Genomic DNA, 25,270 nt, shown 5'->3' on the forward strand with positions numbered 1-25,270 from the left:
TCTGCTTTTCAACGTTTTTTTTTGTCTCAACAAAAGACGGATGTGTCTGCACGCACACTGTAATTGTTTTGTGTGTCTCCGTAGAATGATCGTCATATTTCATCAACCTTGAGACTTTCATTACGAGTCCATTCACCTTCTGTCATCTCAATTTCCCTGAGTCCTCACAGCTTTTTTTATTTGTGCGGGAAGAAGATTCCATCTGCTTGTCCTCCCTTTCAAAGGCTCGTCTGCCTGATCTCCTCTCGGCTTTTTATCCATCTGTCAAGGGCTAGTTAGCAGTTAACACTGTTTATGCAGGAGAGGACCTGTTTTTCATGTGGGATTGTGCATTTTGGTCCTAGATCTAATTGGATTTGTGGTGTGCCGTTGTCGCATTTAATGGAGAAAATAAGGAGGGAGGTAACCAGCACAGTCGCTGTGACCTTGATCGTGCAGAAGTGAGGCTGTGTGCCTGGCTGAATGTTTTCGGAGCCAAAGCTCGCCCTCATTCTCTCACAGGGAAACCCCGAGTTCTGCTTTAAGCCTCTGGTGTCATGGTAATGAGCTGCAGCTCTCCAGACATCAGCTGCTGTGGTTTGTTGTGTATGTGAACTTTCACATAGCTTCCCAGTGAATCAGCAGATGAACGACACACAGCCCACTTGTATCACACACAGTAAAGTGTTTTCAAGTCAAAATTCAGTAATGTTTGTCTCAAATTTGAAGACTGCAGCAGGAGATTGTGTTGGTAGATGCATTCACAACATTAGCAAAACTGAGTTTTGGCGAGGGCAAGCACCGGAGGAGGCAGGACATGATATATGTGTTTCGTCTCTTGCTGTCCCTGCAACTTTTTTGAGAATTCCAGTGTCAGCCCTAATCTCGTCGTGTTTCTAAGATGACATTTGTGTTGAGATATTCTATGTGTATGTCGGATCTTTTTCAACTTGAGATATTTGTCTCAGTTTCGTGTTGCATGTTAGAAACATCGTCAACATCCCCTCTTACTCGCTGTGGCAGGAAAAGTTCAGTGCATGTCTGAAAGCATCTTAAGCAGCATTTTGGATGAACATTTGGTGAGCCTGCCTTCTTCCGTTCTTTATTCTTTTTATTTGGTAAAGCAGATTTTCTTGACATAATATCTCCTCATCTTAAGCCGTCTTCTTTTATGATCGTTATGATCAATATTAATATGTTGTTTCTCATTTGGTTAATTTCCCTGTGGATGCCATAATTTATTGGTTTGATTTTGTTGGAATATTGTCTCATTTATGAATCCTGTTTATTGTGAGGGGTTGTTATTAATTTTATAATGTAGCAACTTTCAGCTGGGAAAGAAAAGTCATATTAATGATCTGAAATCACTGAAGCCTTAATATGACATTTTTACTTTCATATTAAAAGGGTTTTGTGCGATCCTGCAGCTTCTTGTATTGGTGTGACATTAATACACCTGCACCAGCTTTGTTATTTCTCTGCCAGGCGATGACAAGCAGGAGGTTTTGATACAAGAAGAAGCTGAGTAACGCTTTTCTGGATTTGACCTTGGATCGTCTCTGTGCTTGGCAAATGTTTAAGATTTGAACCCAGGGTTAATGGTGTTCATTTAATGGACCATCCTCCTCTTGGAAATAATGTCTACTGTACCAGGGGCTGGAAAAGGCTCTGCAGTTTTCTTTTTATTGGAACCTGCTCAGCAATCTGCTTGTGTAAGCAAAGGTTTTCTCTGATGTATAAACCAGTGGCAGTGGACAAGTCACTGGAGTGATTCTCCTCTTCTATTGATTTCATTACCTTCAAGCTGACCCCTCGGGGGACACCTATTTGATGTCCTCAGTCCCCTGCATGTCCCAGTACACACAGTGCTGTGGTCAAAGGAAGAGCCAGAGTTAGTTTATTCTCGATTTTTGCTGCTGGGCCTGTTGGGATCGTAAATAGATTTATGGATAATGTGGTTTGTGATTAGAGTGCACAGACTCTACCTTTTATGAATACACTGTCATTATCATCGTTAGGCACAATTCTATTTTACCTGTTTATGCATTTTCCTTATAAAATAGCCATTTTCAGTACATGTTTGAAAGGCAGGATAACTCTACACATTTGTTTTTTATATTGAAATGAACATATAAAAAAAACTTATTGCAGTGCCACCACACAGTACAGACAAATCTAACTGAATTTTAAATAACAACTCAAATTTCATCCAATGAATAGAATGATTGATTTTGTAATTTGTCACATTGGCTCTTGAATATCCTCCCATGAAAGTACTTGATTTATTTTGAGTACAGAGTTGCTGTATTTGACAGGACAGGAGTCTTCCTCTCATTGTCATGCGGCTCTTTTCCACCTCATCCAGCTGCCAGACTCATGTCACAGCGCTAATTGGCGTAGAATGTGTTAGCGTTGCCTAGTGAAGCCGGAAATGATCTTTCATTGTCATCTTGCCCCCAGTCTAATCTGAATTATTTTCTCTTTGGTCTTGTTTCGTGACTCCCCCAGCCCCAGATTAACGAATTAAACTCTGATTCCCATATCACACATCATACATTTAAAACTTTCATTTTAGTGGTTCACTGTCACCACTTGGCTCCATCGCGCTCTGAGATCCTGAGTGCATTCATCCACACTGTGCACATTAGAGCGATGATATCTGCATGGAACCTAATTACTATGTTGGTGACGAGCACTGTCAATTCACTGTAGCTTAGATCTCTCAGCAATCCTGAAAATGGAAAAAGAAAATGTTTGTGTGTGACGCCGTGTATCCGTGCGTATTTCGGCTGACAGGTTGATATGATGCGTCTGCTGTGCAGTCGCGACGCCCCAGCAAGAGATTTGAAGCTGAAAATGTACCTCGCAGAATATACGTCAGCGAGAGTCTGTCCCTCTCTGCTGCAGTCCTTTGTGCACACGTTTGATGAAAAGACCAAAGCTGGCTTCGAGTCAACTCCTCCACAAACACCAGCTATATGGTTAAAACAAGCCCAGCACAAACATGTTCGTCATAGAACAGAATAGAGTAGAATTCCTACAACAAAATTAAGTTGCAATCCTGTGCATTCATGCAAGTTCGAGGGAGAGCAAGAAATGAACAAATATGAACCATAAAAAATATTTGCAAACAAAGTTGTAACTTAAAACAGTGAGATAACTTATTGTATCTTATTTTTTGGAAGAATGTACACGAGAGTCATTAGAAATCCGCCAACATGCTTCTGCTTCTGCTCTCTACCTCCTGGGCCACAGCTGTAGTGCATTCAGTATGGTGTATTGGTGTTGGCAGTTTAGGGTTTAAGTTGTTCGGAGATAAAGTTGTCAGAGATATAATCCCATGATACCTGCAGTTTGTTTAGAGTAGATCAGATTTTTTTCTGCTGTTTCCAAAATTGTCGAGATGGATTTTCTGGCTCTGACCCAGTGCTCAATATTTAAAGTTACTTTTGACCTTAAGTTGTGAAACAGTCCAGGCTGAGTGTGTTATGGCTTCAACACATGAAAACATGTCACACACCATCTTCCTCTCGCTGCAGTCCATCCACACCATCCGACACCTTGACCCACTTCCTCTCCAGCGACTGATGTGGGCTTCTCACTGGACACGCGGAGCTTTTCTTGTGTGAGAAAGTGGCTCAATGGAGATTCCTGTACAAACGAAGGTGTCTGCTGAAAGAAATGTAATGCCTTTATGTATCGGAGTGTGAAAGTGTTTCCTCAAGCTTGTCTAAGTTGCATGCTGTCTGAATGAGTGGCATAACGGGTCACTTTCATGGATGGCTGCCCAGGTCTTCTGCGATTATTATTTATCGTTGTGTATTCTGAAGTGTTTACTCGGACGTCACAGTGCATTATGCCAAATGTCACTGAAGAAGAAATCATGGGTGAGTGTTTTCAGCTGGCCTCTAACAGGTCCTCCACTCGTCTCTGTCGGCTAACCCACCTGCATGCCACCATGTTGGCTTGACGCTGGAGCCAAGTGGGCTCAAGTACAGAGTCAAGTCATTTTAAATTGAATGCAGTTTAATAATAATCATAAAAATCACAATAATGAATGAAATAAATTAGTTTTATATTGCAGAATTACTATTACAAACTAAAAAATAACTCAGGGTGATCAATTTTCTTAACATAAATTATTCATGAATTCATCATTATGTGAATTAAAGTTTACTGACTTTTCTTTGATCACTTTATTATTGTTACATATAAAAGAACTTCTATAAAATAAACAGTTTGTGTATTTGCACAACAGTAGAAAAGACTCATCCTTGGATGTTATAAATGTTCTTGATGCACAGCTGCATATTTATATATATTATGCTGCATCTTTTTTTTCTGTAGGGGACTTTCACACTTTCATTCGGGCTCCCCTCAATAAATCACCCCAGTGGAAATGTTTGAATCTCAGCTCCAACACGTCTGTATGCCATCACTGGATGACTTGGCAAATTGAAGAGAATACAAATTGAGATGCTATTGTGTGCTTCTGGTCGCCTTGCCAACAAAACCCGCTATCCGATATTCTAAGCTTCTCTCTTACTCGTGAGATCTTTTTTTTTTTTCTTCTGTCAACCAAATCCTCCATTATTCCAGAGTGCCGATCACTTTTGTTTGCATAGGAGGAGCGTCCTTATCTCACTCAGAGTAAATGACGTGGTGCCATTGTTGGGTTTTCTTCTGTATTTTATGTTGTAATGAGCCATTAAATTCACATTGCATCAGGCCTGAAGCTAATACAGAGAGATCAGGGGTTGTTTCGGTCCCTGTTGGTCATCATACCCCTCGTTCCTCCTCTTCCTCTGTGCTCCTGTGTCAGTCTTCGCTCCTCCAGAGTCCTAGTGTACATCTCTCCAGAGACTACCATGCGTTTCCCCCACTGGCTCAATTAAAGGCTTTAAAACAATGCTCTGTTTATTGTGCAACCCCTCACAACTAGAGCAAACATCAATTTTTACTCCTGGGCTGTCAGGCCCCAAAGTGAGATGAATTATCAAAGAGATGCGAGCTGGAGAGCGGTGCATGATGGATCTGGTCCCTCCCTCTAATCACCACTTTTTCATTTCCACTAAGATTCTGCCTCATTTGCCCTCAAGTAAAAAAGATTGATACAGAGGCCAGGATTCAGAAATCTGCACCCTCCGGACACGGTGATGAATATAAGTTGTGAAGTTCCCATTTATTGTTGTTTTTGGCTCGAGAGATAAACACTTGGCGTTAATGGCAGCACAATTGGAGGCTGGTGAATGTTTGACTTCTTGAAGACCGTTCTGTCTCATTCTGTCTCGTCCCTTATGACCTTTTCTTGGAAGTTGTCAGCTTTTCTCAAATCTCTCATTTGTTTTATTTTGCTCCATTGTTTATTCAGTTCTCCACATGACAAACAAATCTGCCCGTAGATAATTGCTTCTTTGGATTTTTGTTGTTTGCTACATCTTTCAGACATTATGTAACAGCATTTTTTTGTATTGTGCAAAAAACAGAAACAGAAATGGAAATTCCTCTATGGGCAATCGGAAAGGAGTGAAGGAAGCCCTTGTGTTCTTGCAAATTTTTTTGTTTTAAATACATAAAACAGTTTTTCTTGTTTTCCTCCATCATTAGTGTCATAGAGCTGCTTAAGTGGTTTTAAATTGTAATCCTGTTGATTGAAGATCAAGACTGAAGATAATTTCCTTCCCCCACTTGTATTAGTGAGTTTCTTCTAATATCGTCAGCCCTCAGGTTGAAAAACAAACAAGTCACAGTTGTCATGAGGCATCACACAGAAAAACTTAAAGTAATAACAGGAGCTCTGTTTGGATTCTCAAACATTTTCTGTTTCGGTTTCTTGCGTCTTTTATCATTCTTTTTATCGTTTTGTTTTCGTCTTAAGTTGTTTTCGTCAGGCAGACAGCTGAAGGAGTATTTTGTTGTTCTCCCTCCTCTCAGCAGCTCCTCAGCGTGCCACATACCCTTGCCACCCACACCAAAATCAGAGATGATAGTCCTGCTTGTGACTAGTGAGCGAGATGTTTTTTTCCTTTTCCCTTATTTATTTCTTGGCACGTTTGATTTGATTCTGTCCGTACTTCACCTTCCTCAAACACATAAATACATGCTGTCATGGTAATGTTTACGAGTTCTTCTCAGTAATAAAAGTGAAGAGATGAGGTATGAGAGGACACGTTGGTCTTTGAGTTCTTCTGCTTTGCTGGTCACTGCTGCTAAACCTGCAGAGTCAGCTGTTATGACAGCGAAGGATATCACACCGGGTCCATTAAATTAGAGCTGGAGCCCTTAGAGGAGCTGAACGTTTCTATTTGCGGTCATGTCCCACACCTCTATTTGATGCATTTCGTCTTAACAACCGATGTGGTGAGGGTTTGTACCACATTTGGATTTGAACTGTTGCTCAGTGAAAAGTCTGAATCCCTTTTTCTGGGGGAGATTGTCTGTCTGTCCCTGGAACATCATCCAGACAGAAATATGGCAGATCGATCCCTCACCTGTATTTAATTTTACCATCAGGATTCGCAAGCTGATCCTACTGCCTCCAGCAGCAATTACACTTATTTGGAAACTCGAGACTCATTCTTGGGTGACACGTTACAGCAATTAAAAGCAACATTGGCACATGTTTGCTTGTGCTGCTGTTGGCGGTTTTGATTAAATGATGGGAGCAAGCTTTCAGGGGCTTATGCCACTGTATTCAGTTCTAGAGCCTCAGCACATTGACTCACAGCATGTAAAGTTTCTTCTGAATCCACTCACAGCTGAAGTTATGGAAAGATTGAAGGAGTGTGGGACCCCCACCAGCTTTTCTTTGTGGTGAGGGAAGATCCTTCAACAGGTGCGTCCTGCTTTGAAGCATGTCCTCCTTGAATTAATAAATTGAATGAATCAGTCGCTGCAGCCATTGCCTGCCCCACGTGCTAGTTACTCCACCGGATCTGTAAGAAGGATGTGCTCAACATGCTTAAACATGTGGCCTTCTCTATAGAACTATGCATTAAATCATCTAACCAAGACTAAAACCCACTTCAAACTTTAAATCCAGTTATCATGTTAATGATAGTCTATAGAAATTATAGTTTCATCATACATATTGGTTCTTTTTGTTATTTTATCTCTATTATAGACTTTTATTGAATGATGCTCTGACCATTTCAGAGGGAATTCATTTTGGTTCTCCTGATAAAGCCCAGTCACTCTGTTGTCATTGGTCATCCTCTTCCAGCACGTGTAGGAAGTATCGGCCTCTCACTTTACCCGTCTTTGTTTGGGAACGTGTGAGACCAACCGCGGAAATGTGAGAGAACCGTCTCTTTTCGCGCAACATACATTTGAACCAAACTTAACACACACTTGTCTGATCAGGCTCTGTCTGAATTTGTTGTCCATCTTTAAGGCTGAAGAACTGAGGCTTACATGCCCCCACTGTCGAAAGATTGTTGCCCGCTGTGCTTTAGAAAAAAAAAAAGGTTTCCAAATGAATACAACATGAGTCATTCTGGTTTCTGTGAAGCTCCATAGAGAGGGAAGTGAAGCAGTGATGAGCTCCATGTATGCATAACTAAAATTAAAGCAAACATGAATAATAGAGGATTGCTATAGTGATCATTTCAGTCACGTTGGCACGTTGATTTGGTATGCATCATTGCCATATGTATAATAAAAGTAATAACGCCTGAAAACAATAAAGCAATGACCAAGCGCTCATCATAGAATTTGAGAGAGATTGCACAGAGGCGTCAGGCGAGGTGCGTGTGTGACTTCAGCATCGTTTCTGCTCTGCTGTGTTTCTGGTGGGTCAGGCCTAATTAAAGCTCAAGGAGAGGCTCTCCAGCGAAAGCAAATGCCTTGTGAGGATTAACTAACATAAAGCAGCTGAGTAATATTCATTGGATGAGGGCCGCGCTAACAGCGTCCTCACTTCACCAAGGTAGTCGCAGATTAAGGTCCCAAGCTGGGGTTTCCTCGGGTGATTAGTTACGCATGATAGTTTTTGTTAAAAAAGGGTGAGCGTTATTCTAACCACATCTCACTGCAGCTTAGAAAAAACCTGTCCACTCATTTGTGCAGCTGTTTTTGTGTAGCCACAGATGCTCTCGGTCATATATTCAAATAAAAAAGATAAGAATGTAATTAAAATACAAAATCTTCCTTTTCATATTCTCATCTCTTTGCTTTGATTACATCCTCTAGTTTAAGATGTATGTTGTGAGCTGTAGAAAAGGTCAACCGAAATCTGGCAATGATGCTTATGTCAGTATTTTGCGATGTGGAGATAGATAGTCACCTTTTAATGCCTCTGAATCTGAATGCTTATCACATCTTAGACTTATTAATCCACATGTGCTTCCATGCATTCCTTGACAAAGCGGTTAATTACCTTCTCTTATCTTTGCTGCATTTCCTCTGATCAGCTCAGTGAGGGAAAACTGTGTCGGTGCAGCATCAAAAGTCCAATAACGATACTCTGAGCTTTTATTCCTCAAAAGCAAAATGCAAATTCAAGTTATTGTTTCAGTTTATGTTTGATTATCTTTGCTCTTTGCAGGGTTTAAGGGGGGGAGCTCCTGTGTCGCTAGCCTGTCAAGAAGTATGAGCAATGACTTCAAAATCACTTGACACCAAGTTCATGTAGTGTGAACTGCACATCAGCGATCTGACCACTTTAGAGAATGTAGAACCGTTCTTTTCTTCAGCATCTCTCTTTGCACATACACACCACTTCCATTACACGGGACCACCAGCATCAGCAGCAGCCTCTCTCCGCCCAACCTACCACACATTGGCCTCCCTCACCTGCTGTCCGCAGCACATGTACAGAGTGCTAACTAGAGGCAGAAAAGCGCACTGCGTAGTGAAGACAGCACTTTTGGGACCCCACAGGAATTATAATCAGTAGAAACAAAGAGCTGAGCAGTGGAGGGCGGTAGGTTAATGAGATCAGTCACTGACTGAGGGCGCTTACCTTTTCAAACCTGGGAGGCCGTGCCTGCTTTAAGAACTCAGATCTAATCAACTCGGCCAGTCGGCATCCATCAAAATCACAGACGCAGAGTCATTCGGTCCTCAGCCTTCAATTTGAACTTGATTGTATATTGAATGTTCTCCTTTCTCTTCTCCAGGGGAGCTTTGTGGCCAGCATGACTGCCACGTTGAGGCAGATGGACGACTATCATTACGCTCATCTGATCAGCACCTTTGGCAAGATAAGGAGTGATGTGGTGGTGAGTACACCTTGTCACTGTCGATGTCTGCGAGATGGGACTTTGTCATGTAATCAACTTTAAAATACTGATATAAACTACATCAGAAGTTAAATTAGATCTGTAAAAAAAATGTGTTTTCCTCCATAAAAAAGTATGAAATCAAATTTCTGTAAGTCCGTCCTCTCCAGCTGCTATATGTACCGCATGCTCTTGATGGTAGCAAGTCCTGAGGGAGGTTGTGGTGGAGGGATAAAACTCATTGATGTTATGGATTTCAGCTCTGTATAATTCCTCCCTCAAAGCAGCATTTCTCTAGCATCTGCTGCCAGATTAGCATTATATAACTCTACTCTGACAAGTGGGGATTTCCCTGTTTGCTTTCACCCCAACTCTGTTTGCTTTTGAGCTTTATTGGATGGACAAAATCTAATTCCCATTGCAGGTAAAGCTGTATGAAATCCAAATAGTAGGGTTTTTTTTCTTGTTGTTTGGTTAAGGTTCTTAATGCTGGTATTAATAACATTTATTTTCAGGTGACAGACAAAAACATGGATTGCAGCTTCATTATTGAACAGCTTGTTTGAGGCTGCCTGTCTAGTTCCCATAGTGGGATAAACGATCACTGTGATTAAGCTGGATCTTTTAACAAATGTACTGTATCCGCTTTTCATAACTGGCTGTTGCCCAAAGGACTTTGTTGTATTGCAGGTTTTCTCTAATATATATATATATTCAGGAGGAGATCTAGGAGGGAACATCTTCAACCAAAAATAGATGTACATGAATATTTATGTTTGAGGTATTTAGCTTGCACTGGCACAATAGAAGGCTAGTGTGGAAAGTATTGACTTCAAGGGTTTAACAAAACTGCAATTATAAAGAGGTAAAAATGTACCTTTGTGTCCCTTAGAAAAAAAAAAAGTTCCAGTGAGAGAATTCGAAGCCGTGTTGCTGCAGAGAAGGGAGCTGAGCATCTATTAGTGGAATAAGTGAACCTAGTTATCAAGTTGTCACGTTATGCTTAACACCTGATAATTATGTGCCCTGTTAATGTTATCTAACTATCACATGAAATAGTGTTCCTGTGAGTAAGGTTCCGTGAGCTCATTGAAATCATGGAGTTTTTGACAATTTGCCAAAAACTAAGGCTATAAATGTTTTCCTGAGATAGACTCAGTGTTTGAAGTCTTATATTTAGTGCATAGATAGAAACGGGACCTCTCTTATTCCTCAAATTCATAAAGATGTCTTTATAATATATAGTTTTACTGTGCAAAGTAAAGCACTCTAGATCTCTTCATAAACCTTTGTAGTGTTGTTAAGATAATTAAACTTGATCTGTGTATCAAACTCTGCCGTGTTGGGTCCTTCAGTATGAGGGAACACCGTCTGGAAAGTCCTTGAAAAGTCCTTGAAGCTGATGTTGAAGAAGTTGTGGGAACCTTGGCTACTCATGTATATGAGTTTTAAAAACAAAGTGGATTATTGGTCTCAAGTGCCTCATGCATGATGGGAAATACATGACCCACCTTGACTGTAAAAAACGATTCTAAAAGCCGTGTCTGCCTGAAAGCAACAAACTCAAACAGTTCTTTTCAGATTGCTCTTATCTTTGAGGAGGGAAGAATAACAGTTTCCATTTTGAAAACTTTCTCTCTGTTGCAGGACTTCCTAATGGAAACATTTATCATGTTTAAAGATCTCATTGGCAAAAATGTCTACCCCTCGGACTGGGTCATAATGAACATGATGCAAAATAAGTAAGTACAACCCTGCTGGACACAAACGCACACATTCAAAGACACACATAAATCACGCTGCTTTAAACTCCCCACACTGTTGTTGCTAGGGAACAGCAGTCAGAAATGGGTAAGGGTTATTTTCTAATGTTTTTCTCTCCATGCAAATATCGGCACAAGGCCTCAGCGGTGTACCAATCAGATGAGCAGTCAGTGCAGATGCAAACAATCACATGAATTATAGATGCTAAGTTATATGCTGCTTCCTAATCTCCAAAACTTTGTCTCTGCATCTCTTTACTTGTCGCTGGTTGTGCTGCAGTGGCCTTCTGTTTTATTCATGTGAACCTTGCCTCATTCCTTTTTTTTCTTGTCGAAAATATAAAAAGAGATGAAATGTGCTTCGCGGTTTATGAGTTTAGTCAAGAGCTCTGCCTTTGTGAGCGCCTCAGAGGAAGTTAGAACTCAAAATGTACTTAAAGGCTCTTTTGTGATTTTCTTCTAGTTCTGTTGTCATACAACAGCAAGGCAGCTGTCAGATGAAAACACAACAACAAAGACAGAAAACTTCCTCTTTACCAGTATCCATGTATTTTTAAAGGGGGATGTGTTTTGCATTGTGGCCAAAGATCCATGGGCACTGTGAAAATACATTACAGATTCATTATTGCACTCATATAACAATGTCATAACTCATGATGGATTGTTTAAAAGGAAAAAAGGAATTAATAGATATCCACAATGCAACTTGGCCACCAGCAGTTTGGTTAGGAATTCAGATGTTACACTAGTAGTGACTAATATATCCATGCTAGCGAGAGAGAGAGAAGAGAGGGATACAAACTTCTTTCTAACTCCATACTCCTGGTGAAATCACAGGAGGTAATTTATCATATTCTGTGCAGCTCCCTAAAAAGCTTTTATACAACTTATTTCATAAGCAGCACTACTTCCCAAGACTTGTAAACAGACAGATGTGTAAAATCAACTATAATGAAAAAACAATGAAGAAAAGCCAAATCGAAATAACAAGGCATTTAACATTAAACAGCCAAGTACCTGGAGCTGTGTGTGTTCAAGCGCAGATTCAAAGTGGCCGTTTCCGGCATGTGTACATCTCACAGAAACAGCCCGTACTTCACTCTGATCACTCTGACTCCCTGCCCATTCTTTCCTAAACCATTCCAGCATCATCACCAGCCAGGATATTTGAGATTGCATTGCTATTCAATTTTGGTTCCATTTCTCTCGTCTGCCCATTTGATTGCGAGCTGAGCTCCCAGCAATTCGTTCTCAGATCATGTTTTTTAGCATATGAAATCTTTTACTTTTAGACTGGCCGTCCCCCATGCCTCGGCAGAATCATTCCCCAGTTGAACCCTTTGTCTGCTTGCACTTGTTTGTGACAACCCTGAGATTAATTCTGCATTCCACTCAGTGCATTCAGACACTTGTTGGAGTTAAAAACATTGTTCAACCCAGTGAAAAATAAGCCTGTCAAAGTCTGACTCCTCACAGAGGGTTTGTGCTTGAGCCCGTTTGAATACTGCAGGTGTCGACTTCGCGACAAATTAGCAAAACTCTTCCATTTGTCACCATCCGTCAAAGTGCGTTTGATCGGTTGTTTCCTGCTCCCCACGGTGGGAACCCAAGGTGACACATTCATTCATCTCAAGAGAGAGCTATAAATGTGTTGCATTAACAATCTAAGAGCATAGGAAGGTAGGCGCATGCATCATACTCTTAAGCTGCCACAGCGCAGGAGACTGATTGAATTCATGGCAGCCTTTGCACACTTGTAAGTGTCACATTTCTGAGGTGGCAGCATTAAAGTGGGACCACCACTTCACCTCACAATTTATTTATAGGTTTAAAGGTTTGTTAAATCCTGTTTTTGCTCATGTGGGGGCGGATGAACTCAAAGCAGAATGAAATATTACATACCTCTGACATAGTACATATCACCTCACAAAATTGGTTCGTGTGACTGTGATTGGATTTTGCCTATTTTCAGTATCAGTAGATATCATCAGCATTTAACACAAGTCAAACACAACTCTCGTTTTTGGTCTCTATTAACTTCTGACAAAATCTGGTTCTTAACCGTCATGTGTTCAGTTTACTTATTCTCGTGTCTGTCATTCAGTGCTGGAGGACACTCAAGGCTTGGTTGTTTTGGAAGACGGGTTATTGAGAGAGTGAGGCAAAACCATACAGCCAATGTGCTGATCCCATAAAAATTGGTGAAAATGTCAACATTTCTGGCAATTTTAAAGAAAGCAAAAAGAATAATTAGTATCATTAATGACGTAGAAGTAGATTTGGAAGTCTAATAGAGCATATCCCTCAGTCATTCCTACACAGTTTCTTGTCTCTGGGAAATCCCCACACGCACATATCACCATCCATGTCACCAGCAGACACTTCTTTCATGGCCTCTCATTACTATAGCACCACTAATGAGACGGGCAGCAGCCATCGTTTCCTCCCACTCCTTCTTCTCCACCAGTTGCCTTCCACTTCCTGCAGGTTGTAAACTGATTTATGGGCTCTAATTGCCTGGTGGACAGCGGCATCAGGCTGGTTAGCCACCGACCGCCGTTTCCCCCCCATGCCAACTGGCCACAGTTTAATAGTGACAGCTAATTGGCAGCAGATACAGAGTGACACTGGTTCACAGAGATGAAGGGAAGTTTGCTTGCTAAGGTTACGGTTGGTGGACAGCTTGATTGCATGCCCTCTGACACAGATGTCTTAGGTAATATAGATCTTGTTTGGTGAACATAGCAGAATAAATTGCACAGGGTTGTCTTCATACAGAAGTGTCTAGACCTATGTACATCACTCATCATACACACCTTTTAAGCAAATTTAGGCTTCTCTTTTAAATTCAGGAATGAAGATGTGGCAGCCGATTTAAAGGTTCAAGTGCCCCCAGCTAAACTTTGGTTTCTGTCATAAAAAGTTTACTGAATCAACTCAACTTGGCATTTGCTTAAATGCTATAGTCTCTGTCTTTCTTCTCTAAAGGGGTGAAAAACCTTGCATCACATTCCTTTACAAGACAACAGCTGCTGGCTGCTTTTGTACAGCTTAATGTGCTACCTCGCAGATTTGCAGAGTAAACTTTTCAAGAGCTCTGCACTCTTCAACTTCAGCCTGAGATGTGCTGAATCACTGCATGCTAAGTGCAGTGATCATCAGAAATCAGACACATTTTCGCCAGTCATTTTCTTCTTTCAGTCAGAAGGTGACACCACCAAATTATTTGATTAACACATTAAAAATAAAATCATCATTTTAATGATGTTATTTAGTGATAGTTAAAACATGGATTTAGTGTCTGAACTAATCTAATAACTGCGATGACTTTGAGATCAAGTAAAATAATCCAGAGAGCACATAGAGATGAACTAAACAACTGTCCTCCTGTTGTCATTATTATTTTCTTACTTTTCACCTCTGCCAAGGACGTTCTGTTTTCACCAAAGAAGGAACCCATTGAACTGTGGCACGAACTTGGACAAAGGAGCTCATCCAGGAATGTTTTCATATCACCTTGTGTAACATTGCAATAGCATCTTTTGACATTTGCACAGATTCCTCGAGGAGAAATGCTTGGATCTATCTATTTATTGATAACATTTTTCAAGATATATTTATTTTGGTTATTTGATGTGACAGAATCAGGTATAAAAGTGGAAGATATGCAGCAAAGGGCCGGGTCAGAGCCAAACCTGCGGCTGAAGCAGGTATCAGAAAAGTCCAGCATATTGAGCGGACTGATATCTGTGAGTTCCTGCAATGTGGTGCAGCTTGGTTGAATTTAAGGGGACAGTTGGACCTTGGCAGTGACAAGTGCCATTGTCATGCAGTTCATAACATACTCTTTTTCTTCATGCCTGGCTGGCTCGCTGATCAAACTTCTAATTAATTCGATTTGAGTGAACATCCGATGGCCTTCTTACAATCATTTCCTCAAATAACACCCAAAGTTTCTCGCAGAGCTGTTAATTATGTGTAAGAATAGTAGATTGAGAGACTAATGGGGAGTTCCCTGCGTGGTAGATGAAAAGATGAAAGCCCAGACAAGCTGAAGAAGCAGTTCTTTAACACTGTAACCATGTCATCAGCCCCTCACAGACTCATTAGGAGACGGGTTCTAGAGCTGGTTCGCCGTTCTCTCCGTGACTAATCCAGGACCTGGAGGGCAGGTCTGGAAGGCAGGAAGGCCTTTGAGAGAGAGAAAAGCAACTGGCAATGATGTCGTTATATTGTTTGTCCACATATAACCCACCACCAACCAAGTTAAAAATAACAGTGCCTTTAGGCTTACAGGTATCTGATTTGACAAACTCTGCTTCGCTTCAGGAGAGTACTGGTTTGAAACCTAACAACTCCATTTTTGGCAAATTTATGCGGCTTTGTCCTCAGTGTAGCAACAAAAACTGATTCTCCATTTCGGTTCTCTGGGTTCTGAGCTTCACTGAACCACGAATAAACAGGTGAACAGCTCTTTGTGCAGCAGTGATGGTGCAGCTTCAGGTTTCTGTGGACTTTACAGTTTCAGAAAGAAAACTTAAACCAGCATTACCACAGGTCAAGTAGACCATTCCAAACAGGGATATTTAGAATGGCTGCTGCTCTTGTTTATATATAAGCTATTATGGGCCTGCAGTTATTAAAGAAGAATTGGTCTGTGTGCTTTGTAGCTACAAACAGTAGTAATACAGATGTTTGTCCCAAATGATCCGGTCACTGTCAGTGCCTCTCAAGTCGCAGGCCTCTGAAAAGAAAAGTTTGACCTTTACATGACTTCCTGACTGTGTTGCTCTGGTGACAGATTGTCTGCTCCCTGTCTTGTGTACCGATTGTGTCTGGAAGCCGGAGCCCTGATTGGTAATTCTGCAAGAGTGAGATTAAGAGACCCAGCCCCACAGAGGAACCATAGGAAACCATTAAACATGGTTGGTGACATAGTGCCGTGCACTGCACTGCATCATCAGGCGCGAGTGTCTGTTTGTCAACATGCCAGCGTCGGGCAGAAGTTATGAGTTAATCCTCCGTCTCCAATGTAAATGCCTGACACCACTTTTGTCGACGACTCGGCGTGTGCCACTTTGAGTTTGTGCTAATGTCTGTCACTGTGTGTGTATCATGATAAGCCTTTGCCCAGACGAGTATTATTGTTTTGCGCATGGAGTGCAGTTTGTGATCACAGCGTGCACGTTGGCCTTTAAATGGTGGCCCCCAGATGAGCGACAACATCCAATGTGATATCTGTCAACATGGTTCTCTTTCAAAATGCAGTAGGACGGCTTACTGTACAAGCAAAGTATCCTACCATATTGTAGTATTTAGATCATTTGCTGCAGTAAAGGAAGTAAAACTCAATGTAAAAATGCTCTTAAGCTGTTTTCAGACATTAACTCCAGAAAGTGTCCAGACAATTGGGTCTAGACATTTGCTCTTCTGCGAGGGGTTCATCACGTTATTGTTTTCAACACGTTGACCCCTGGGAAGGATGCTCATCTGGAAGCTTGCAGAAAAGGTCCAGAGCAGCTGACTCTTAGATTTGCGTTCTCACACGCAGCCCCTCTGGAAACTTTGGAAAAATACCCGGAATTAAATGCATGCCTGAAAGCAACTTAATAGTTCTGCATTCTTTATTTACTGAAATATTTTTTATTTGAAATATTACTCAAATCAAACTATTAATTTTTACAGAATTCCCCCAGTGTGTTATATTGGAATAATATTGCTGGTTTGTTTGTATAGCACTATTTCTTGTATTAGTTTAGAAAAGTACATAAAATGGAAATTGAATACCACAATTTTGTTCAGAACGTTCCGCCTCTGTCATTCAGACTTTTTATTTTCTTGTAATGGCAAACAGGAGAATTTTTATTTTCCTTGTCTGTCTGGTAAGAAATAATGATACGCTTATTACACTGAGGCAGACGCTTCACTGGAGACCCAATGAATGTGCTGCAGCTGATTTCTGTCTCTCCTCTCTGCACAGAATCAACATGTTTACAGGGCAATGAATGAATTCTGCCTTCACTTTGATTCCCTCTGTCTTCAGATCAGCTGCGTGTCAAACAAATGGCCTCAAGTCACATCTACATATCAGATGTGTATTTAATTTGGCACTCAAACCAGAATGGATGCACACTGCAATGAACAGTGACTGAAAGGGTAACCACACCGTGAATGTCAGTCTGCTAATTTGCCATGGCCATATGTAATCATCTCTAATACACTGATTTTAAGTGCTATCAAGAGTATGAAGCCACGTAAACAGTCTTACTGTATCATTTCCAGCTTTGTCAGAAAGCTGAAAATGGTTACAGTGTTAAAGATGTTTAGGAAAGAAAACATTAAAAGTTTACGTTTTGGACGGTTATAGTATTTCAAATTGCTTCATGATTCATCTGATAACCTTGAATAGACCTCATCACTCAAACAGAGCATCGACAGCCCTCTAGACTCCAGTGTGAGGTGTTTTTCCTGCTTGCTAGTATTTGGAGTCGTGTCTAAATCAGCCTGCACTGCCTCATTAGTAATCTGTTCACCTCTTCAGAAACTTTTGGCTTGGATGAAAAGCAGCCTTTGCTGTCATTGTTAAACCTCAGATCTCTCCGTGTTTATAGGCCGGTGAAAGCGAGCGGGCTTCAGCACTGACAATGGCTTCTCACTGCATGCTGCTGCCAAGTCAAAGGAACTGAGGCTCTGTTTTTCACAGTATTCACATGACAGACCGGAGATCATTGGCCTGTGTGTTCTGGCAACAATCTGATTTCATAGTTTGATGATGTCCCCACACATATGTCTGCAGTTACCTATTACTCAGCCTCTATTATTAATTCAATTTTTCATTTTTTTAGCTAAATAATTATTAACCTCTAAGAAATATAATAAAATAATAAAACTATTCCTTTACAGCTCCCTTTTTAATCATGGACTATATGTGCATAGCCAATTTTGTTGTTTTTCACCAGATTTTCCACCTTAAATATATTATTTGGTGAAATATAAGTTGACAGTTACAACAACCTGACAAACTCCAACAAGTTAATGCCGTGTTTCCGCACATTCTACCATTTGCTGCTCCCTATTTATTAATTGAAGGACATAATGGATTTCAGCTTTAAAAAAAAGCTTTTTTTTTTCTATTGATGATTTTAGTTTAGTACCGTCATTACAGCTTTGTGTGAGAGCTCTTTCAGTTTAAGTGTTAAAGTGCGGAGTTCTTTTCCGCTCCGTGTGAATGGAAAAGGGTTAGGGGTAACCAGATGAGAGCAGTTCTATGACTCACTCCAGTTATATTTCTGAGTCATTAGAGCTTCCCTGGGTTGTACCTTTTATATTTTTAGCCTTCAAAAGCCATAATTAACTTTATCTAGATTTACTGTATGTAAGATGCATTTGGGTTTAAAAGTGTGTTGACAAACAAATTGATCTTATATTAGATCCGATGTCTTAAATACCGGGAATCTCATTTAATAAATCGCTCTGATAGCAAAGCTTTTCGACCTCACCTTATCTCTGAGCCCAGGCAGATTTAGCAATAGTATGCAAATAGATTGCGATCATTATCGAGCATGGTCTCTGCACTCAATTAGCAAGTATGATCTGCTGATCTGATAAAGTTTTATTAGCATAGATGCTAGTCGTCTTTGGTGCGGATCACCTGACGGGCTGCAGGAAATTAGTTGATTTTTTTCAAATCAACTCCTCTTGTTTTCTCTGCTGAAATGTAAATGTGCCGCATACCCATCAATCTACGGTAATGGGGTAATTTTTCTGACACTGACAGTTTTTCCAGAGCATATTTATAATAATGATGCCATATGCATGGCGTAGGAGGTGCTATGCTGCTCCTACTGTTGACTAATTAAAAGTTAAAGCATCGCAATTGTAAGTTTTCGTCTACTTATCAGGAAGTAGGGAGATATCTGGAGATGATAATAAGCACAGGGCAGCATAAGGGAGGTTGTTCTTACAAATTATATTTACAGAAATGCTTGATATCTTGGCTGAAGCTGTAAAACAAACACTGACTCTATCGGATAAGTCTTCGATCATGTATAAAGTCGCTGATTACATTTTTGTATCTGGTTGTAATTGGGTTGTAAAGAACTGTTTGTCATCGTCTCCCCTTTTACATCCGAACATCTTTCCCGTCTGCGGCGTAATGACTGGCCGTCACAGACATTGTGACGCTGCCAAGTTTCTCCCCCCCTCTGGCATTTTGTTCCATTATTAATGCGAGATTAAAAGAGAAGTGGCACAGCAGACTGTATAATATGCAGTTAATGTTTACTATAAGTTCCCTTGATTCACACTCATTGCTGTTTCTGTGCAGGATACTCCCGGAATATGTCAATATATTGATTAAATATATAATATACAGTAATTGGGTCTCAAATAGAGACTGGGAGCTTATGTTGATATATCACATTTATTTAAAGACTACAATTTAAAAATTTCATACTTTTTAAGACCACATTAAGAAAACTATTTTCCAGAGTTCAAGAAACGAGCTCAGAATGCGTTTAATCTTGTTTTAAATGGCCTCTTTGGAGCGTCTTAGTCAGAGCCCACTGTGAAGGAGAGGATATTCTATTTTCATCTGCCTCATTAAGTTTTTTCACTTTAATTAATGGCAGGATGTGCTCACAGAGGAACTGTCCTGTCCGTTCGTTAAATCCCATTATACATCTGCACTCAGGCAGACTGCCAGCTTCAAATAGGCTTTCATTTACTTGAGTTTGCATCACCGTCCGATGTGACACATGAGAAATAGACACTCAGGAGAAAAAGACTTCATCTGCCAGGATCATCAGCTGATTGTAGAAGAAGCCTGAAGGACAGGAGATGGTTAATTACAGCTGCACTTTACCTGTTGAGTATTGATCTCGTTCCTCTCCTACCTGTGTGACCCAGCAGTGGGAACTCTGTTACCTTGGTAATGTCTGTACAAATTACAACTACTTACAACTACTTGAACCCATAACATCAATTCAATTTTATTTGTATAGCGCCAAATCATAATATACATTATCTCCAGGCACTTTATATAGAAGGTCAAGACCTTAAAATCTTATTAATATAAAGAAACCCAACAGTTCCCACAATGAACAAGCACTTTGGCGACTGTGGAGAGGAAAAACTCCCGTCTAGTTGCATGTAACATAAATATAAGGCTCATCCTCTTCAATTTCTATTGACTTTTTACGGGAAATGTTAATGTTGACGTGTTTCCTGCTGCAAGAATCAATATCGTTTCCATGCTGTGTTTGAAGCACAGAGTGTTTGTGCTTATTTTCACTTGACTTTTAGTTTTGCTCATATTTGACACCAATTGTAGTTTATATATTTATTTCATTGTATTGTTGTCAGGGAGAATCTGTTATTCTGTCAGGAAAACCATTGTCATGTCATTTTTAATAAGACAGAGTTTCTGGTGTAAATTAGTGAGACTGCAGATTTTCTGTGCTCAAACCTTCTGATCCAAAGGATTGTCTATATCCACTGTATGGAGCTTGCAAAATGTATATATTGCCCTATATTAGCTGAGTTATACAGATATGTTAATGATAGTATCATCATAATCATTGCTGTAAGACCATGTAAACCTTTTCAAGTAATAACTGAAAGTAAATGGTTCAAAGACACGTGGTATGAGTAACTGTACTTCCATCAGCTATTTTTAATAGTCATCAAATAATCAAAACAAGTAAATACTTTTTATAAACTCAAATATAATGATCCTCAGATATTGAGCACTAGTAGTTCTCAGCCCAAAAGTGCCGTGGTTGAAAACACATTTAAGCTTAAGTCCAGTGTTAAGCATATCAACCATATTGGCAGGTTCACAGCTGCAGAAAATTGAGTGAGCTCTGCAGAGGGGGGAGCCTGAGCTCACACAGACTGGATGGTGGTAATAGGTCGCCTGAGTGCTTAGTAGATGGAAGGGATGGGGGGGGCAGAGAGCCTGAGAAATAGACTTCTAATGGCTTATCCAAAGGTGTTCAATGACAGTTAACCTTTTTTCAGTGAGAGATTAAGGTGACTCTTAGTATAGTACGTATAGCATATCGGCCCGAGATAGCATTTAGTCAGCAATGGAGATTAATGTGAGACATGAATATTGCATAGCTTTAAAATACCTAAGATCCCACTGCGTTGTAGTCTTAACAGTGATGGTTATTCCTTTTCAAGGTCATATAGGATGGGGAACCTGAGGGAAACCCCTGTCCTGCCTCTAGGCCAATGAAAAGTAGACGTTCTTGTGAGCTCAGGAGAAAGGGACCCTCACTGCCAGACTAGTAGATGATGTGTGAGGAATTACCTATTCCCGGCAGAGACCCAGTTCTTGTAGCGGCTCGGCTTGAGCCACGACAAAGGCAGACGGCTCAGTTGGAGGAGCTCGTGCAGCAGATGTCTGCTCACCTGCCAGTGTTGGTTACCTGAGCGTTACATCTTTATTGCCTGCTCATGAAACCCTGAGGCAATGTACTCAAGTGGCATAACAATCGTCCTTGTTTCACCTTGCTGTTTTTTTTAAGTCACACATTTGATGCCTTGGCCAATCAAGAGTTGCATCTACTGATCAGTATGGAGTGGAAGCAGGACTAAAACGGAATAAGCATAAGAACCTGAGGCAGTTGCTTTAATAAAATAACTGAGGTTATAAAAAAACTCATGATAAGGACTTTTTGTCCTCAGTATGTAATTCTTAGAGATTGTTAGACACATTGTTACGGCTGCTTCTACCAGGGAATGGAGTGAAATCGTGGATGGGCCTCTGACTCTGTGTAGCAATCATAATTCCTCTCTAAAAGCTTCATGCCACTTAAGTTATTAACATTTAATTCTGCAACATCAAAGTGGATTGACCCATCAGACAGTGTTCTCATTAACATCTACTCAATGCATCTTTTTTTCGGGAGTGCCTCTAGCCCTTCTCTACCTCCTGCCAAAGAGAGAGACTGAACCTGTGCTTCACCTCTGCTGGAAGCACGTACTTTTCTTTTTCATGGGGGAAAATCTTCATTCTTTATGAACTTTTATCTCTTTTCTGACCAAAGCTTTAAAACTGCAGTTCAGTTCTCAAATGATCTGCCATTACACCTTGCGTGCACTTTCTTTTTTGCATCCTGTTGTTTGTAGGGTTGTTGGGTGTTTTGCTTACAGGGACTGCTGATAGAAAGTAACTGGTAAAGAAAATGTAAGAAGCTGTTCCTCACTTTATCGGAGATTGTTTTAGAACAGCTTCATGGGTAATGTTAAATAATATGAAACAAAATAAAAACACATAACCTAAATTTGTGCCATTGTCTTAGAGTAGATAAGAAATACTGTGTATTTATTTGAAATTGCTGCAGTAATACCCGTTAAGTGGAAAAAAAAATATATATATTCTATTGTATTGCCTTTAAAATATATATAATAATAATATACAAATGTCTGTACAGTAGCTGAGCTGTTTTGGTGAAACGTGGCTCATTTGTTAGCATGTCCTCCACAAGTAACATTTTGTTATGACTTCAAATGTTGTGTTCAGTGGTATTTGTTTAAGGTGTGAATACCTGGGGGCTACTTCATCTACAAGGAGATTGGTTTGAACTTGACGTTTAAGAAAATGTATTTTGAAACAATGAGACATAAACACCTTTATTTTAAGGTGGAGAAATATGTCTTTCATCAAAAAGAAGAGTAGATCCAAACATGTGTTCCTCTCTTATCTGTCCAGAGTGTTCCTGAGGGCCATTAATCAGTACGCAGCGGTGCTGAACAAGAAGTTTCTGGATCAAACCAACTTTGAGCTACAGGTAAGAGCGGAATGGATGAAAGTCTTTGTTAAAACAGCCCTGATACCAACTTGCGCACTATCCCAACGACAATGTTCTTTTAGTAAAGGCGACACTGGAATATCTAAGTTCTGTTAACAACAGACCTTTTGAATAGAAAAAAATAGCTGGAGGCAGCAGACATAAAAACTGTGGCGAGGGAACATCAGTTTGTAATGGCTGGCAATTTGATGTGCATTTATGAACATTTTATACTGCTGCCATACTTGAGAAACTGTCTTCCTTTTAAATGTCTGACCTCCAGAAGAATGTTAAAGTTGCACTGAATATAAAAGGCCTTAATAGATTGATTATTATAACGGTGTTTTAGAGTGACTTCTATCACTTGCAGCTCTCTTTATGATGTATGAATAAAGCTGTTGGGTTTTCATTATGTTAAACTACAGATCTGTGATGTCGAGATAAAGCATCTGGATAGAATCACAGTCTCATACAGCCATTTTTACTGTTGTTGCTTCAAGAGTCATGTATTTGGGCTTATTGGTATTATCATAAGAGATTGTGTGCTAGTATATATATTCTTTATATTATATTCTTAGAAATCTCATTATTAAGTGACTTGTTTCCTTTGCATGCACTATTTGTGCAGCTTTGAATGATGGCGGCTGCAGTAGCACTGCTTTATAGCTGCTTTCAGACATGAACTAAAGTGTGGACTTTTCCGGAGGGGCTGTATGTGGGAACCTCTGAGTCAGTTGCTCCACATATTTTATGGAACTTTTACTTCCAGCCCCTTGTAAAATGTGTGGAATATGTCCAAGAAAAAAAAAGAATACAAATATCTTTGGATGAAAAAGAGGAGCCATGCACGATGAAGACCATGATGAAGATGTCAACTTGGAAAGACAATAAGATTTGAGAGCTTTTGGTGATAAGGGCAAACAAAGAGGTGATATCTACAGAAGACTTAAAACATCTTGTCCTTCCACCTGCATGCTCTACCCAGGCACCACCCCTCGCCTGAATGTTCCAGACATTCTCCTGTTTTTGTGAGCGTGTCCGACTTGGACAATGTCCTGCTGCGTTCTTATCATGTGAGGTGAAATCTCAGGAAAATGTCCAGATCCTAATTTTCTTGACATTTTCCAGAGTTCATGTCTGAAAAAAGCTATAGTCTGATTGAAGTTCGCGCTCTCTTTTTTATGACAGCTGACCTTTTGACTTCATAAATATTTTCCTTCCTTCCCCACCTCACTCTCTGTCTGTCTGTCTCAGCTGTGGAACAACTACTTTCACCTGGCTGTGGCCTTCCTCACTCAGGAGTCATTGCAGCTGGAGAACTTCTCAAGCGACAAAAGGGCCAAGATCTTTCACAAGTGAGTATGAGCACTCTCCTTCTCTCACAGTCTACAGGACATCCTCGCTGCACATCAACTCAGTCCGAGCCGCCTCCCCAACATGAGGAGGCTTTATATAATTCATCACATGGAGGCTCAGGGATACCCAACTCCCCATGGCTCCTGTAGAGGCTGCACTAGATTTCCGCCCTTCTGAACAAAGCAGAACAGCCTCAGAGTAACTTCAGGGGTAAGAAAGAGCACATCTAGTGCTCAAACCTCAGGTGTCAGACAAAGTTGGGAATCCCCTCTTGGAAAGAAGGTGTTTTTTAGGTTTCTGCAAAGCATCTTCTTTGTTTTTCTTTTATTCTTTTGACAGAAGTTTAAAGATTTGTTGTCTTCTGAACATCTGCTCCCTCCTTTCAGTTTTAAGTTCAGAGGGTCATTTCAATTCCCCTTTATCCTGGCTCTATCTACAAAGAACCGTTAGTCTACATTAGTAATTCTCATAGAGTCTGGTAAATCAACCAAACATGTAAACACCTTCTGGGCAGAAGTGCAGTGTATTGGCTTCTGTCTTCATTCTGAGGAGCGTTTGTCACCAAAGCATACATCACACGTGGACGCAGAGTCCACTCACTGGTCAGTGCTTTGTTAGCGCCCCCCACACACACAAACAGCCAGAAACAGTAAACAAGACATCCCCAGCCTCCTCCACCTCCTCCCTCGACTTGTCTGCCCTTCCTTGAAAGAAATCGCTATTTGATTCACAGACCCAATAACTGGCGTAAGCATAGGAAAGGACTGATCTCTGACTCGCTGTTTCCAGGCACTTTCGTTAACGCTGCCAAATATGTCATTCAAGTGCAGCCAGGTTGCTTCCAGAGCAAGCGAAGCGGATATTATACAGGGTTTGTCAATTTCTCTCTCACCTTCTCTCCACCCACCCGCTCTCCTTCTCTGTCTCCGTGTCTGTCTCCCTCCACCTACCTCTCACCTTTTTCTCCTTTACCTCTCCCTCTGTACATCCCGGTTTCCTTGCATGCTGGCGCATGAACTGTCAGCACTACCCGCTATACCAATTATCGTGGCTTTGCTCGGGAGCAGAGAACACTGGGGTGAAATCATAGATGTGTGGAACGCAGCTCTTTACTGCTTCGCATCCGCTGTTCTCCTGCGTCACACGTGTCTCC

The 25,270-nt window shown here is 40.7% G+C and overlaps 1 protein-coding gene across 1 annotated transcript in view; it reads left to right on the forward strand.

Annotated features, from left to right (window-relative positions):
• The window catches only part of dock1 (dedicator of cytokinesis 1), a 155,915-nt gene that overhangs the window by 96,047 nt on the left and 34,598 nt on the right, over nucleotides 1–25,270 (forward strand). The window contains exons 28-31 of the mRNA XM_020083260.2: nucleotides 9,099–9,200; nucleotides 10,848–10,942; nucleotides 22,683–22,761; nucleotides 24,016–24,116. Of these exons, the coding sequence (XP_019938819.1) occupies nucleotides 9,099–9,200; nucleotides 10,848–10,942; nucleotides 22,683–22,761; nucleotides 24,016–24,116 (377 nt within the window). The remainder of the gene's footprint in view (nucleotides 1–9,098; nucleotides 9,201–10,847; nucleotides 10,943–22,682; nucleotides 22,762–24,015; nucleotides 24,117–25,270) is intronic.

Source organism: Paralichthys olivaceus, chromosome 21 (assembly GCF_024713975.1).
Source record: "Paralichthys olivaceus isolate ysfri-2021 chromosome 21, ASM2471397v2, whole genome shotgun sequence".
NCBI classification, from domain to species: domain Eukaryota; kingdom Metazoa; phylum Chordata; class Actinopteri; order Pleuronectiformes; family Paralichthyidae; genus Paralichthys; species Paralichthys olivaceus.